The 16,486-nt window shown below is 49.9% G+C and overlaps 1 protein-coding gene across 14 annotated transcripts in view; it reads left to right on the top strand.

Moving 5' to 3' along the window:
* The window catches only part of MAPT (microtubule associated protein tau), a 122,591-nt gene that overhangs the window by 67,310 nt on the left and 38,795 nt on the right, over positions 1–16,486 (top strand). For 7 of the 14 annotated variants that reach the window (XM_040245054.1, XM_040245047.1, XM_040245050.1 and 4 more), the window contains exons 2-5: positions 874–990; positions 6,041–6,127; positions 9,354–9,440; positions 13,813–13,878. In XM_040245054.1, coding sequence (XP_040100988.1) covers positions 891–990; positions 6,041–6,127; positions 9,354–9,440; positions 13,813–13,878 — 340 coding nt within the window. In that variant the 5' untranslated portion in view covers positions 874–890. The remainder of the gene's footprint in view (positions 1–873; positions 991–6,040; positions 6,128–9,353; positions 9,441–13,812; positions 13,879–16,486) is intronic. The other 7 variants (XM_040245057.1, XM_040245055.1, XM_040245048.1 and 4 more) reach the window with 1 other exon arrangement.

The following is a 16,486-nucleotide window of genomic DNA, read 5'->3' as shown; positions in this document are numbered from 1 at the left end:
AACACTAACATGAGTCTTGAGTGGAAATTCAAAGTAAAAAATGAAACAATGTAAGGATTTAAATAAATATATGTACAATAAATCAATACAATAAATAAATGAATAAGTACATATAAATAAATATTTATATATGTTTTATTACATGTATTTTAATACATATATGTATTAGGTGTCTTTATATGTATGTATGTAATAAATATATGTAATAAATCAAATAAACATATGTAAAATAAATCAAAACAGCTGAGATTTTAAAAGAATTTAGCATTTAGCATTGCTGCTCCCACTGCGCCCTGTCAGGGACTTAGCCCAGCCCTCAGAATGCACACATAAGGGTTCTGAAGGGATCCAGTGAGGTGAGTGGAAGCCCCACCCTGACCCCTAGTGGGGCCACCTGGCTCAGAGCTGGCACCTCAGAACACCTGGGTGTGATCGAGCAATGCGTTGCTTCTCTGCACCTCCTTTTCCTTACTGGCACTGCCCAGCCTGCCTTCCCTCTCTGTAAAAAACAAAAACAGAAAACCATCAAAGTACTGGTCAGCAGCATTTACTCTATCATGAAGTAGAAAGAGCATTGGGCATAGAAACAAATCAGGCCCCTTGAACCTGCCCACCTGGTGGTTTTGGATATGAACTGATGTGATGTTGGTGAATGAAAAGTGCACACATGCATGTTAATAGCGCTTTGGCAGAGATACCCCTCCACAGATGAGGTTGGGTACTCTACTTGTTGGAGAAGGGAAACGAGAGGCAGAAATCTGCCTTCCATGAAGTGGGGAGGGGCACTTCTGTCCCCCTGTCCCCCTCTCCCCTCGCCCCAGCAATTAGCCTGAGCACAGCATCCAGCCCTCACTTCCCATCTTCTTTCCCCAGGTGGGCCTTGAACCAGGATGGCTGAGCCCCGCCAGGAGTTGGACGTGATGGAAGATCATGCTCAGGGGGACTACACCCTACAAGACCACGAGGGTGACATGGAGCCCGGCCTGAAAGGTTAGTGCACAGCCCTGCCTAGTGGGCCAGGCACCCTGGGGATCACAGCCAACCCTATTGCTTTGGAAAGAGCTGGCAGGAAGGGCTTGCATCCTGATTTTTAAAGGAGTTTTAAATACTTTATTATTTTAGATTATCCATAGATTTGAAACCTCATTCATTTGAATGAGCCAACAGAACTCAAAATGTGAGGCTATTTGAAAATCTGCCTTTGCAAAGGAGAGTTTGCCACAATGCATGAATGTATTGTGACAAAGACTGTAGGGGGCTTGTCAGTCTAATTAATACAAGGGCAATCTGTTGAGTCTTTAGCCACATCCATGAACCTATAAATCGGCATAATTCATTAGCATGCAAAATGTATAACTTTAGGGCCTTTCCTGGTGGTCCAGTGGCTCAGACTCCTTGCTCCCGGTGCACAGGGCCTGAGTTTGATCCCTGGTCAGGGAACTAGATCCCACATGCACAACTAAGACCTGGCACAGCCAAATAAATAAATAGAAATAAATAAATAAATATTTTTAAATGCATGGCTTTTTTTTTTTTTTCCTCTTCCTTAATAGGTATGTAAGGTCCCTATTTGGCCAGAGTTGATTAGCTCTGGGTTTCCTATTGTTGAACCTATAGTATAAACCGCCTCAACTTCTAAATGTTCTATAATATAGCCTTTTGGCTAAACTGGCTTGGCCTCTTCTCTGCCCCTCATCCCCACCTAGCTCGGGGAGCCCCGTGGGGCACACAGAGCCCTCTTTGCAGCTCTGAATGCCAGTCCCCATGTTGGTGCCAGGAGCAGCAGGCTGGCCCAGGGAGCACTGGGCTATGCTGCAAGGAACCCTTCTCCCCACAGTGTCCCTGGTGGCCAGTGCTGCCTGGAGCAGCCCTTAGAGCAGGGTAAGAAAGACTTGGTCCCTGTCCTCCAAACCCATTTCTAAGGAGACAAAATGGCTGTCTACTTTTCTCTTTAAATGCTGCAAGTAATAAAAACACTTTGCAGCCTGGGGTGTAGGGTAGAGGATGGAAGCGGTGGAGTTCCAAGGTGGGAGGGAACCTCTTCTGGGTACATCCATCGGAGAAGGGTCCCTGGAAGAGGCAGGGTCACCAGGAGGAGCCCTGGGTTGGGGAAGCATGCAGAGCTATCATTCCCACCTTGGAGATCTTTCAGGACTCACTGGGGACCCTTGTTTCAAAGGCTAACTGCTCTGTACCTGTTTAAGCAGAGAACACACTGGAGGCAGAGCTTGGGAATCAGACAAAAGGGCTCCAAGTTGGGGGAGGTGAGGGAAGGCATGGACTGTTCTGGGAGCTCAGAGGCTGCCCTCTGGCCTTCTTGGAAGCCCCCAGCCTGAAGCTCTGGGTGAGGGGCGTGGGGGGCGGGGGAAATGCCTGCTCCACCTAGCGGTCCCATTCGGCCCAAACCTCCCTTCCCGGTGTCAGGAACCAAATGGTGGCAAGAATTACTTTCTGACCTCTCCCGGGCCGCAGCCTGACTCAGGCCAGAGCTGCTACTTTTCAGCTCCCCGTGGAGGGTGGGGGGCGGCTGGGCCCTGGGATCTCCCTCAGCTGAGGACCTGAGCCCACTATCTCTCAGTTTGTCTCTTCTGCCTCATTAGCAGTATTGTTGCTTTCACTTTCAAGTGTCCTGATTTGGGTGGTAAAGAATATAATTACTCTACTTATGGGGCTTCCTGGGTGGCTCAGTGGGAAAGAATCTGCCTGCCAGTGTAGGAGACACGGGTTTGATCCCTGGGTCAGGGAGATCCTCTGGAGGAGGAAATGGCAACCCACGCCAGCATTCTTGCCTGGGAGAATCTCATGGACAGAGGAGCCTGGCAGGCTGCAGTCCATGGGGTCGCCAAGAGTTGATCACGACGGCACAAGCACGAGCCCCCTGCTTATAATGGGACTTGCTTAAAAGGATGATTCAGACATTTTTGTAGAACTCTAAACAGCTAGCAAAGGGCTTCAGCCAACAACGTCTCATGCACTGCTCACAGTAACCAGTGAGGATGGAGGTTACCTTCCCTAGTTTACAGATGACAATTTCCTCTCTGAGGCCACAGGGCTGGTATAGCCTTCCACTCTACATCAGCTGTTTCTGCCTCTGGTTGCTCTCAGCCAAGTGCCCCTGGAACTTCAGTTACTGCAGTCTTCACGTGTGCCAAGTCGCCTTCAGTCGTGTCCAGTTCTTTGCGATCCCATGGGCTGTAATCCACCAGTCCTCTAGCCATGGAGTTCTCCAGGCAAGAATATAGGAGTGGGTTACCATTTCCTTCTCCGGGGAGTCTTCCTGACCCAAGGACGGAACTTGTGTCTCGTACATCTCCGGCATCGGCAGGCGGCTTCTTTACCCCTAGCATGGGAGAGCATCCAACTTAGGATCCTAACATATTGAATTCTGCCCCAGGTGAATTAATTGTGCCAGTGAAAAATGATGCTCTGTTAAGGGTGACCTGGTTTAAAACTTAAGTTTAAAAATATATATCATGTTGAAACAAATGTACCATAATAATGTAGGATGTTAATAACTAGGGAAACTGGCAATAGGGTATCCTCTGTTCTATCTTTGCAATTTTTCTGTAAATCTAATAATTCAATTTATAAAGTAAGAACAAGTTTACCAAGTTATTTGGTGCCTTAGAGGTGTTTAAAGTACAGTTGCTGAAATTCCTCAGTTCTTTTGACCCAAAATGTCATTGGAATTTCTATGCTAAAACAGATTATGTGTAAATATATAATATATATATATGCAGATTTTAAGTTGCTAACCTTTTTGTCACTGCTGTGGAAGTGTTTGAAGATAGTTTAAACAAACTTACTCAAACAATATACTTGCCAAGAGAGCAAGTAATACCTAAGAGATTTTCAGAGTTCTCCTCAAATTTGTTCTTGCTACTAAGGATTTAGAATGAATTATTTTTATATGGAGAGTGAAAGGTGTGACTTGACAGAAGGTGTCACTTTACAAGCAACATTTCACATAGGTGACAGAGACTTTTTTGAATAATGACAAGAAACCACATGTAAAATACTAGAACAGAGAGCATCTGAGTAGATGCTAAAAATTGGAATAGGATGAGATAGAGCCAAAGAGAGCTGCAAAGTGGGTGAAAGTTGGTTAACTGATAAAGTAGTGCACCCGTGAATTAAAAGGTGTTAATGAGTTAACTTGTTAGACCTTCCAACTAAGACAGTCAGAAGAGGCCTCTTCCACCTTTCCTCCCTCCATCCAAAAAATTTAACATGGATAATGCGGGTGATCACAGTGGCAGGCTGGGGATGGACTGGGAGAGGGGTGTTTGGGGGGCAAGTGTTTGAGGCACCATCACACCCGTTAGCTCCTGTGCTTTGGCAGTCGAGGCTGGTGGGTAATAAGACCCAGCAGACAAAACCAAAAGTGCCATGAGATACCACTTCATATTTACTAAGATGGCTATAATTTAAAAAATGGAAAATGACAAGTGTCGGTGAGGATGTGGAGAAATTGGACCTCTTGTATATTGCAGGTGGGAGTGTAAAATGATGCCGCAGCTGTGGCATACAGTTGGGTGGTTTTCTAAAAAATTGCACATAGAACTACCACACGATCCAGCAATTTCACTCCTAAGGATATATGCAAAAGGATCGAAACAAGGAACTAGAACAGATATTTGTACACCATTGTTCATAGCAGCATTATTCAAAATAGCCAAAAGGCTGGAACAATCCAAGTGTCCATCAACAGATGAACGGATAAACAAGAGATGGTATATACATATGATGAAAAGAAATGCCGCTGTGATCGATGCTACATGGGCGGATCCTGAGAATGTTATGCTTTGTGAAATAAGCCAGATGTAAAAGGACAGATGTTGTACAGTTTTATAGGGTATCTAGAAGAGGCAAATTCATAGAGACAAATAGTAGATAGAGGCTGCCAGGGGTTGGGAGGGAGGGAGAGAGAGTTATTGCTTAATAGGTACAGAGTTTTGTTGGGGAAGATGAAAAAGTTTTAGATATAGATAGTGGTGATGGTTACACAGCACGGTGAATGTATTTAAAGCCACTGAATTGTGGTTAAAGTGATAGATGTGAAGTTGTGGTTTTATACAATAAAAGAATCTCAGCTCACACACACACACAAAGGCCCAGCAGACAGTCTGCGCGATGATTCCTTACCATGTGTCCAAAGCCTGCTTGAGGCAGTTGGCAGGTTTTCCCAAGCTTCAGGACCGGAAGGTTCTTTAGAATCAGTCCTTCTTTGGCTGGGTCAGTACAACCAGAGTGGGTGTCCGGGGATGGCGTTCCAGCAGAGGGTTCGAGGTATCTGACCCCAAAGTGTGCTGGAACGCCACTTGCCTCTTTTTACCTCTGGGGTCTGCCTTGTCCTCTACTCCAGGGCTCCCCAACCCCACCCCACCCCCTCCCCTGCCAGGCAGCGTGGGTTTTGCTGAGTCCGTCAGAGGTCCCCTGGCTTTGGATTCTGGTCGGGCAGTTTTCCCGTAAATAATGATGACTGACATTTCAGGTATAACTCACGGTTTGTTGGGCAGGACTGGGAGACACAGCCCAATGTCCAGTTAGAAGTAGGTCCTGTGTCTGCCCTGAGCTAATTTCTCTGCAGAGGAAGCAGTTCGATTTCTGAGTGTTTTCCCGGGTGTTTACTTGTCATGAATTCATGGCAATGATCTCCCGTGAACCTCTCCAGTAAGGAAAGACAAAGCCCCAAGTTTACTTGTGGCTTAGCTCTCTGATGTCCGCTGCCCATTTGTCAATATCAGAGCCTTTGCCTCAGTTGGAACCACAAGCTAATTAAAAGGCAATTTCTCTTCTTGCCCCAGAACAGGTAAACATCACGTGCCTCTTTCCTGATGACCCTGGTGTGGGGGCCCAGTTGTGGGGTGGGGGTGGGGTTGGTCCCCTTCTTGGTTTTATCATGAGACCACAGTCCATCCATCTGGGGTCCATACTGGGTGATTTCGGCTCCAAAAGACACTGACCTCCAGTTCCTCTGAGGTTGAAATTGGGGTGGAGGGAGGCAGCCATTCTGAGGGGTTCATTGTGTATGTTCCAGAGTCTCCTCTGCAGACCCCGGCCGATGATGGATCTGAGGAACCAGGCTCTGAAACCTCTGATGCTAAGAGCACTCCGACGGCGGAAGGTGGGGCCCCCCTCCTCTTACAGCTTCATTCAAACAGCTCCTTCCATGCTCCAACCTGTGCTTAGCCACGCTTTGAGCTCATACATGCCACCCTTCCTGTCTGCACTTGCCGCTGCCCCTGGCTGAGAGATATGCCCGCTCAGTGCTTTGCTGATGGGGCTTGGGCCTCAAGTGTTGTGGGAGCCATGCTCTGTCTTCATGCCTTGCTTGCTAGTGCCAGGGATGAGCAGTTTCGTCATATGTGAGCTTCGAGACAGCCACACTTGAACAGGCTGGGATCTGTGGCAGAGCAGGGCCTGATCTCAGCTCCACAAAGCCCCTGCTGCTTGTCCATTGTCCTCTCCACACTTCTCCCATGAGCCACCAGGTCCCCGGGCAGTGGTTTGGTTCAGGAAAGGGCAGGTCAGTGCACATCTCCAAGCTCACACTTTGGGACTGCTCTTGGTTTAGTATCCTTCATTTCTTGAGCTGGGCCTGGGCCTCTGGACTTTGGCCATAGTGTTAGCTCCAGCCCATCTTTTCTAACCTGTCCTCTGTAGACATTTGGTATCTAGGTTATTATTATAAATCTTCTGATGTATTTCCTGAGGTGTTGCTTGGACTATCTTGTCTTGCTTCCCATCCATATCAGTCAAGACTATGTTTGAGGATCTTCCCTGGTGGTCCAGTTATAAAAATTCTGCCTGCCAGTGCAGGGGACATGGGTTCAATCCCTTGTCCGGGAAGATCCCATGAGGGACAACTAAGCCTGTGTGCCGCAAGTACTGAAGCCCCCACGCTTCGGGGCCCATGAGCCGCAACAAGAGAAGTTACCATAATGAGAAGCCTGTGCATTGCAATTAGAGAGTAGCCCTGGCTCACAGCAACTAGAAAAAGCCCTCGTGCATCAAGGAAGACCCAGCACAGCCAAAGAAAAAAAAAAAGACTGATCACAGGTAACAGAAAACCCAACTAACTGTGGCATGTATATGAAGAGGTTTATTTGTCTCACATAATAAAACATCTGGACTAGAGTAGCAGCTCCTCATGTCATCAGTGCTCTTCTCTCTTTATCTTCTGCCGTCTTTAATGGCTGAATTATTGCCTCATGGTTACAGAATGACTGCTGCACCTCCTGGCATCACATCTACCTTCAAAGCAAGGAGAAAGTAGCAAAGCAAAGTGACTGAAAGAGCCCGGAAACCAAACATGTTCCCTTTTTATTAGGAAAGAAAGAGTTTTTCTACATGCCCCACCTGACCAACTTCCATTTATGTCTCACTGGCTGGAACTGGGTTTTCTGATGCCCTCTGGCTGTAAGGGAAGCTAAAACATTGAGTATTGTGCCTTTCCGCTTCCTTCGTAGGAAAAATTAAGGAAGAGCGGCATTGAGAATGGCTTTTGAGTTAGTAGTCTGCAGAGTATACCCCTCCATCTCTCCATCCTCTCCAAGATTCTAGTCGCAGCACTTCCCTGGGCCCTGCCCATGACTTTGGTGAGAATCTGGCCCCAGCATCTCCCCAGGTGTCCACCTTTAGATGAATTCAGAAAGTGGCTGTCAAATTCCTTGCCAGTTGATGGTATAAGGATATAGTGAATGTGGCCCTTACCCTTCTTCCCCTCCCTGCCACCTCCAAGGTTCTCAGCCTACTAGTGAAGAGAAAACCAGATCAAATGCTCCTTGCTCTCCTTCTTGGAGCCAGTGATGCAAGACATAGCCTGCTGATCCTGTTCAGACAGTTTTACAGGTTGCCTAGTGCCCTGAGAAAGTCCTGAAGCACTCATGCCAGATTTTAGGCCAGCCTTCCAAATCTACTTTATTCTGGAAGAATCTTCCTACCACGTCTTGCTACATTCTGGACCCTGTCCGTGAAAGGGTCCCAAGAGCTTCATCTCTCATGGCTTGGGGAATGGCGGGGAGCTGCTGGGGGGGAGCTCTGCCAGGCTGCTCCCGAGACAACCACAATAAAAAGGACTCCAACTGACGAACCTGACTCAGGCTCTTGGAAAGCGTTTAAAGCTGACACCTCCTCCTGTTTGCCCAGAACGGTTTGGTAGTATGCCAGTGCATTTGCTCGGGGAGGAATGCCGATCTGGAAGTGTTCACCTTGATGAGAGACCGACAGCAACTCCTGGTGGTGAATCTTTCCCTCTGGCCTTTGCTCTGGAGGTGGATCCATCTGTCAGCCTGTAGTCAAGCACCTGACCTCAGACAGAGCCGGCCTGTTCATTGCTACCCAGAGGTGTCTGTGCTTTATAACCAAGGGTCATGGGCTCCAGGAGACAGGGGAATTAATGTTGCTCAGTCGCTCAGTCATGTCTGACTCTCTGCGACCCCATGGACTGCAGCACACCAGGCTTCCCTGTCCTTCATCTCCTAGAGCTTGCTCAAACTCATGTCCATTGAGTAGGTGATGCCATCCAACCATCTCATCCTTCTCCTCTTGCCTTCAATCTTTTCCAGCATCAGAGTCTTTTCTAATGAGTTGACTCTTTGCATCAGGTAGACAAAGTATTGGAGCTTCAGTTTCAGCATAAGTCTTTCCAATGAATATTCAGGGTTGATTTCCTTTAAGATTGACTAGTTTGATCTCCTTGCTGTCCAAAGGACTCTCAAGAGTCTTCTCCAACATCAACAGTTCAAAAGCATCAATTCTTCAGTGCTCAGCCTTCTTTACGGTCCAACTCTCACATCCATACTTGATTACTGGGGGATTAGAACTGGAAGAAAACTTGGAGGTCAAGACACCTCCCGTTTTGCAGATGAGGAAACTGAGACCCTAAGAGGACAAAGGACTTGCCCAAAGCCAGTCTCCCAGCAGAACCGTAGCCTCCAGCCCTGACTGCAGAGTTTTCCTTCTCCTGTTCTGCAGTGCTGTAAGGATCAAACATCTGTGACCAGTCACCTGATTTTCAACGTTTCTTCCTTAAAAATACTGGCGACCATCCCCAGCAGTCCCTTTTACTGCAGTGTTTAGAGGGGGGCTGTTCTGGCTTTCCTGGTAGAGGGCCCAGTTGTCTCATAAGTGGTTGCCTCTTGGACAGAGTATTCATGTTTTCCTGGAGAGATTTCAACCGGGAGCACGCCTCTGGGCCCTGCTTTGTGGGGTTGCTTTTTTGCATGCAGCTGAGTCCCCGTCCTGCCTCCCCATTCCTGCACCTTTGCATCCCCAAAGAGCGCAGGGTGAGGGGCGTGGCATGGCCCATCCCAGCCCCTAAGGTGGTTTCCACTCTTGGTGGTTTCCAGACGCGACAGCACCCTTAGTGGATGAGGGAGCCTCCGGCGAGCAGGCGGCCGCTCAGGCCCCCACGGAGATCCCAGAAGGAACCACAGGTGAGGGTGACCCCTGGGGCTGGGTGCCGGGCTCCCCAGCTGTAGGATGGGAGCACATGGGGTTCTGCCCATCTCCAAATGAGGTGGGAATGCAGGTGGATGCCAGCCTCCTGAAATCTCGGGTTGTTCTGAGCTTGATGCCCTGTTGCCTCCATGGCTGCCTGCCCATCTCCTGGAGGATAGAGAACCTTCTGGATTCCTTCCAGCCTCTCCTCTCCTTGTCTTAGCTCCAGAGAGTTCTTGGAGGCAGGCTGGCAGCCGAGGTCAGTCCACGGTCCTGCTGGGACTCTGCCCGGCGACAGGGTCACTTCCTAGGGGGTAAACAGCTCCCTGGGGGGAGCACCCGAGAGTGTCACAGCATCCGGATGGCGCACCCACATCTTTGGAGGATCGTAACTGGATTACCCCCCAGGAGCTCAGTGATGCACTCTAGCACCCAATTTTAGGACGATCTTCTCAAACATATCAGCATAGAACAGATGTGATGAGACTGTCCTGTCAACATTGATGATGGGGAGCAGCCCAGACGGGGCACTGACCAGAAATAGCACTGAACTCGGGACTGCCAGAGTCACCGTGAGCTGCCCGGGTCCTTAGGAAACAACGGGCAGAGCCCGGAGCTCTGGCTGTCACTTCCTTCACGTCCATCTCCCTGGGCTAGGCATGACTGCAGCCACTGGCTTGGCGACGGGGACGGTGCTCAGCAAGAAACCCCGAGCTCTGGATGGTGTTTCAGCAGCAGTGGAGAGCGGGGAAATGTCCCCGGCAGGAGTTCTTTTCCTTTCTGAAGGCGGGGCTCAGGGGCAGCCGTTTGGGAAGTCTGCAGCTTGTCCCCAGCCGTGTGGGTTAAGGATGCCAGGTAGGGGCCAAGCAGCGCCACCCGCTCCTCCGAGTAGTCTCCGCTCCACAAGCTGCTCTCCAGAGATGAATGGAAGGGGATGTTCTGGATACTAACAGGCTTCCTCCTTGACAGTGATGGTCGACTGAAGGCCATGGAACCAGCGACTCGTGGGATGAGATCACGGGTAGCTTGACTTTTGTCTCTCGCTGTCCCTTTATAACTTTTCAGTGGGCGAAGCTCTTCTCCCTGGCACAAAAACTCTAGGGAACTCTTGACTTTGCGTTACTCCTGGGTTATCAGGTGTTTCAGTCTCCACCGACACACAACTCAGCCCACAAATGCTGGTGAGAATGTGCAGTCTGGGACTTCCTTGGTGATCCAGTGGCTAAGAAACCCCCCTGCCAATGCAGGGGACACAGTTCGACCCCTGGTCTGGAAAGAGTCCCACGTGCCTTGGAGCAACTAAGCGCATGCCCTGAGCCTGTGCTCTAGAGCTGCAACTACTGAGCCTGTGCTCTGCAGCAAGAGAAGCCACTACAATGAGAAGCCCAAGCACCACAATTAGAGAGCAGCCCCCTGCCCCTCGCCACAACTAGAGAAAACCTGCATACAGCAACAAAGACCCAGAGCAGCCAAAAAATAATCAGTTAGTTTTTATGAAAGGAATGTCCAGACGGGGTAACACTCAAAGCTGCATGTCCGCCTCTCTGGGACTGGAGAGGGGCAAGAACCGGGAGAGGGGCAGGAAAGTTATTCCTGCGCTGGGGCTGCTGTGAGCTGGCTCCTTGCAGTTTCTGCAGGTGTTGTAAGTCGAGTCTTCCCCATGGGTTTTTTTAAATTCTTCCAGATACGCCCCTTCCTTGCCATCCCCATCGTCCTCCTGAAGTTCCCTCCCTCTGCTCTCGATTCCAGCAGACATTCCTCTCTCTTGGGTCCCCTGGGGTCTGAAGATCTGTCTCATCTCTCCTCTTCCAAGGTTGGCTTGCTCACATCGGTGGCCCTGCCAGACATGGCTTGAGGCACCCCTTCCACTGTGGCTGCCCTATGCCCACCACAGATCCACTGGGGACATGGGCGTTCTTTGCCTGAACAAACCATGCATATGGAGACAGCCCCTGGGCTTTGCTCCACCACCAAGGCAGGGCCAGCCTGCCTGTCCGCTTTGAGTTTTCCCAGGTGGAGTTCTGACAGCTCTCCACCATGTTCCTAACCCTAGGGGACACACACCACCTGTCTCCACCTGGTGCCTTGAAACCCTTTCAGTGGGACTGAGATGGGAGGCGGACAGGTAGCCATCACCCCACCTGCCCTAAGCTGCTCTCACTAAAGAAATCCTTCTTTAAATTCTCTCCCCCTCCACCCTTTTACATCCTGAATGAAGTGGGAGGTTTTAGAGTTGAGGGGACATTTATTCTGCTGGTGGCTTTAACAATATGTACCTTCGTTTCGGGCCTCCCTGTTGGCTCAGATAGTAAAGAATATGCCTGCAATGTGGGAGACCCAGGTTCAGTCCCTGGATCGGGAAGATTCCCCTGGAGAAGGGAATGGTTACCCACTCCAGTATTCTTGCCTGGAGAATCCCATGGACAGAAGAGCCTGGTGGGTTATAGCCTATGGGGTCGCAAAGAGTCAGACACGACTGAGCGACTGACACACCTTAGTCGAGCACCTCACTTGGGCACATGTCTCTGTTGTATCTTGGTTCTCCTGTGGAATCTCCCATTTGAGGTCCATTTGGGACTGCAGTGTGGCCATCCCCCTGCAGGTGTCCCTGCCTTGCAGGGTGAGCATGGAGCCGTCTTGGGGCTCCAAGGAGGCAGAGAAGCCATATAGAGGCTGGTGATGGCCCAACCACTGGCTCACACCCTCCCTCTCTCTGGCTTCTCTGAGCATCTCTCTTGCTGGGATCAAGGGGTGTCAGAGATACCAGCAGCCTGCAGTTTCTGATTTGCATCAGGATCAGGGTATCATGACACCGCGTTGGTGTGTGAAAGCGATGGGCTTTCCAGAGGCACGGCAGTGACGTCATCGGCACGCCGCCTGGTGTCCTGTCTTAGGGACTCCATGCCATGTAGCTGGATTTGCTGATTTGCTGTCTCCCTGGGCCTTTCTTCTGTAACCTTGTCAGAAACTCGGACCAAACCTGTGCTCGGAGCAGTGCTTCCCTGGCAGACATCTTTTGTCAAATGATATGGAGCTATCACCGTTAGACCTCATGGGCTGTACAGCATCAGCATGCAGGGCTTGCAGAGGGGTTCCTGCCTAGGAACTGCCACTGGGGAAGCTGCCCGAGCCCACTGCCAGCCCCCTACCCCTCGCCACAGTGGCCCTGGGCCAGCCTGTGGGCTGGGGGTCTTATCAGGCCGTCATACCTCTGTCCAGCAACCCAGAGAGTCTTCCGTTTGCCTCCTCCATGTTCTCTGTGGTGGGGCTGCATGGCACCTGGTGCTAACTTGGCGTTTCTGATTTAGTTGTAGAGACTGAGTCATCGCAGGTCTTAGGAGGAAAAAACTGGTGGCCCCGCCAGCCACTGGTGGGCATTTCTCAGGCTGGTGGCCTCCCTGTCCCTGTCCATCAGGGCATGCTGGCTCTCCTGGGTTGTGGGGTCACACCCATGTCAGTGTATGGCCAACTTGCCTTAGAGGATCTTTCTTCTGGACACTCATACCCTTTGTCCTGCAGTGATATCACCATTTCTTCCTGATGCAGAAATTGGCATTGTGTGAAAGCTTACCGACTTTGGTACCATTGATGACGCGATCAGGAGTTTGTCTCAGTCTTTTTTTGTTCGGGAGGGACAGTGGACTCCCTAAGTGGGAGCCCAAGATACCCCCAAAACTGCTCACGAACACTACCACCCCCCCTTCAGTCAGATGGCACTTATTCTTAGCAGGCAGTTGAAGGAGTTTGCCCAGTAGTTTGGAGGAAAGAAACTGAACCTCTAGGGAGCTCCTACCATGTACCAGACACTTTGCTGAATGCATGCACACAATTTCATATGAACCCTCATTGCTCTCCTACAAAACAGGCTGGTGTTATCACTTTGGGGTTCTAGAGTTGGAAACTAAAGCTCAGAGAGGCTAAGTAATGGCGGCACCTGAGCTTGAACCCCAGCCAGACTCCACAGTCCACACACCTAGTCCTTCCTGCACCTTCGGCTCCCCCAGGAGCACTGGCGGGGCTGGGAGGGCGGCCTCCACCAGGACACAGCTCCACAGCAGTGGCTGAGCAACAGAGTGCTTCTCCGCCCTCACCTGTCCTGTGTCTTTGTCGAGCAGGGACTGAGGACCCAGGGCCCACTGTGGGGAAGGTCTTTCCTACCAGACTGTGTTGCCTGAACGTGGGTGGGCGGTGGGGGGGGGGTGGTGTTTAGTGGACTGTTTTCATCCACATCCCCAGCAGTCATGTTTGTAAAAAGAGCCAGAGGTACAGCACTTCAGAAACCTGTTGGGAGGGGCAGGGAGCTCTGTTTCTAGCAAACAGTAACTGTGCCTGCTTTTTATCCTCTTCATTTGCTGACACACAAACCAGCTGAAGAAGCAGGCATTGGCGACACGTCCAACCTGGAAGACCAAGCTGCTGGACACGTGACCCAAGGTCAGTGGGCTAGTATTGCCTGCCACACATGACGTGGGGGGTGGGAAGAGGGGGTGGCAACACTCAAATGGACCGTGCCCTGAGAAGAGAATTTGGACCTGCGCCTGAATTCCAGGGTCCAGATCTTTAGGAGCTGGGCTATTCAGGTAGAGAAAGAGCTTTAGCTCTTTCTAGTCATTTCTGAGTCCTTCCCAGTGTGTGTGTTGTTCTGAAAGAAGCTGGCCTTGCCCAGCTTGGGAACTCAAGAATCAGTGACCAACAGAAACACAAATGTGTCTGATGAGTGATTCTCTCTGTAGGCAGCCCTCTGGCCCATCCCAGGAACAAAGCCTCAACTCTATCGCCACCAAACTATTTCTTCTGTGCAGCCTTCAAATTTTATTGTGATTTTCTTCTCAGGGACCAAAATTACTGTGGTCAAGAAAAACAGCTTCGTATAATCACTGAGCATGAATGTTTTTAAGAACTTAAGTTGTAAATCCTAGAGATTCCTTATCTTTGGAGATGGAGACCTCCAATACAACCCAGCTGAGTTTTGTTCTCTGTCATTGGCTGCATAAATGAACTTGAGAGTCTGCTGTATAATGTGGAACCTTTTAGACTGGAAGAGAGCCGGGAAGTCACTGGTCTTTTCCCCACAAGGTGGTTTGGGATTTGTTCAGTGTTTAGCGCTGCCACTGGGCCATCTGGCTTTAGGGAGACTCTGGGCCCTGAAGAAATGTCTCCTTGAGGGTGCTTTGAAGCCTAACTACACATTTCTGTGGCTCCCAGGGTTTCCTGCCCCATAGTGCGCTAGTGTTTCTCATCTCACACAGCATGGAAAGACGTGTTTTCATTCTTAGGCTTACAAAGAGCTTCAAAAAATAGCAGAAGCGATAATCATTATAAATGGGGAATCTCAGTCTATGTGTTAAATAGAATCTTGCCTCCTATTTCTTTTAGGTCATTATTTCTAGCTTTTAGGTAAAATGAGAGGTTTTTATAACCTCTGAAAATGACCATCTATTTCCATAAAAAGAAGTGAGTTTGAGTTTTTCTTACAAATTTTTATTGTAGGCTATGTCTCCATGTCCCTGAAACATATTCCGTGGAACAAAAAGATCAGGCAAACAGCTTTCCTAGAAATCTTACTTTGGGGCTAACTGAATTTTTAACTTTCCCAGCACTGGCTTAGTATCATAGAGCTATATAGACAAACACCAGATAGCATCTGCAATGGAACGCTGGCACCAAATCTGCGAACATGTGGAGGTTTCTACCTCTGTGCTGCCCAGGCCAGTGTTTAATGTCTCATCTGGAGCTGCTGATCCAAATGGCCAAGCCCAGCTCCCTCCAGTGGGGCCTCGGGAAATCCAGACACACTGGCGATCCACAAACATATCTCATTGTCACAGACCTGCAGTCTGCTTTGTGCTGAAGCAATCAGGTTTGGGAAGAACCGTGTACCTAGAAGCACAGTTCTCTCTTCCTTGTTTTCCTGCAGCAGAAGGAATATCTCTGGCAGCCTGTGTCCATGAAGGACTAAGAGAGCAAAGATGTTTCAGGATGGAGCTGCGAGGGGCTGAGAGGAGCAGGGTGTGGGGAGGGCCCTGCCCACCACGCCCTGCTCACACCAGGAGTGGACCTTTCTTCTGGGAATGTCACCAGGACCAGGCCTCCCGGGGAGTGTGGGGACACAATTCATCTGCACTCCTGAGGCCACCCAACTGTGTTTCTCCAAATATTGCTTGCCTTGGACCCACCCCTGGTGATCACTGCCTTTAGTCTTGGCTTGAAAAATACTGCTTATTTTTCACGATATCCAGAAGATAGTATGTAAAAACCTCAGTGAACTTTTTGGCAACTCAGTAGTTACTCAGCACTTTTCAGGCTTCTGGGAGCTGAATAAAATGTTCTCCCAGCCCCGCTCCTTCCTCCAGGAGAGTAATAGCATGATGGCAGGTTCCTCGCGCGCGCACACACACACACACGCTGTACTACCCTGTACTGATAACTTTTCAGGGTATGTTTAATATCCGTGTTTGGGGCCCCGGTCTCTTTTTCAGTGAGGGTCTTTTAAAGCCCTACGGTGTAACAGTAACATCCACATCACAAGCCATTTCTAGGGAGCTCTGGGAGGAAAGATTTTTCCAGAAAGTGTTGGAGACCTGGCCTGATGAGAGGTGCAGGGACCAGCAGCTGCTGCCACTTCGGGTCTGTTGAGCGGTGGGTTGGGAAGGAGCTGGAGTGAGGAGGCTCAGATTGCCTCCTGCCAGCTGGTTTCTTGCATCTCTGCCATTTGCTCTGTTCATCCCCAAGACTCAGCAAGGGCCCCAGAGAGTCTCCTGCAGACCCCTCGGAAGGCAGAAATCAGCTCGTTTCCCTGATGACATCATGTGTAGATCTGGCCACGTGGCAGGCTCTGGGCCTATGCTAGGAACACAAGATAACTGAGACCATGAACTCATGGCCCCAGCGTAGGGGTGGGAGCTGAGAGAGCTGGCCTTTTGATAAGGGGCTGCCGGGCAGCTCCACAGACTCCGACTAGAGTTGGGACCAGAGGGACCATCACGTGTTAGCCATGTGTGTGGACCCCTGTGTTCTCCCACCTCCCGCCCCTCCCTCATCC

The sequence above is a fragment of the Oryx dammah genome, unplaced genomic scaffold (genome assembly GCF_014754425.2).
Source record: "Oryx dammah isolate SB20612 unplaced genomic scaffold, SCBI_Odam_1.1 HiC_scaffold_8, whole genome shotgun sequence".
NCBI lineage: Eukaryota > Metazoa > Chordata > Mammalia > Artiodactyla > Bovidae > Oryx > Oryx dammah.
Note: the sequence above shows the minus strand (reverse complement) of the source record. Positions and strands in the feature narration are given on the sequence as shown.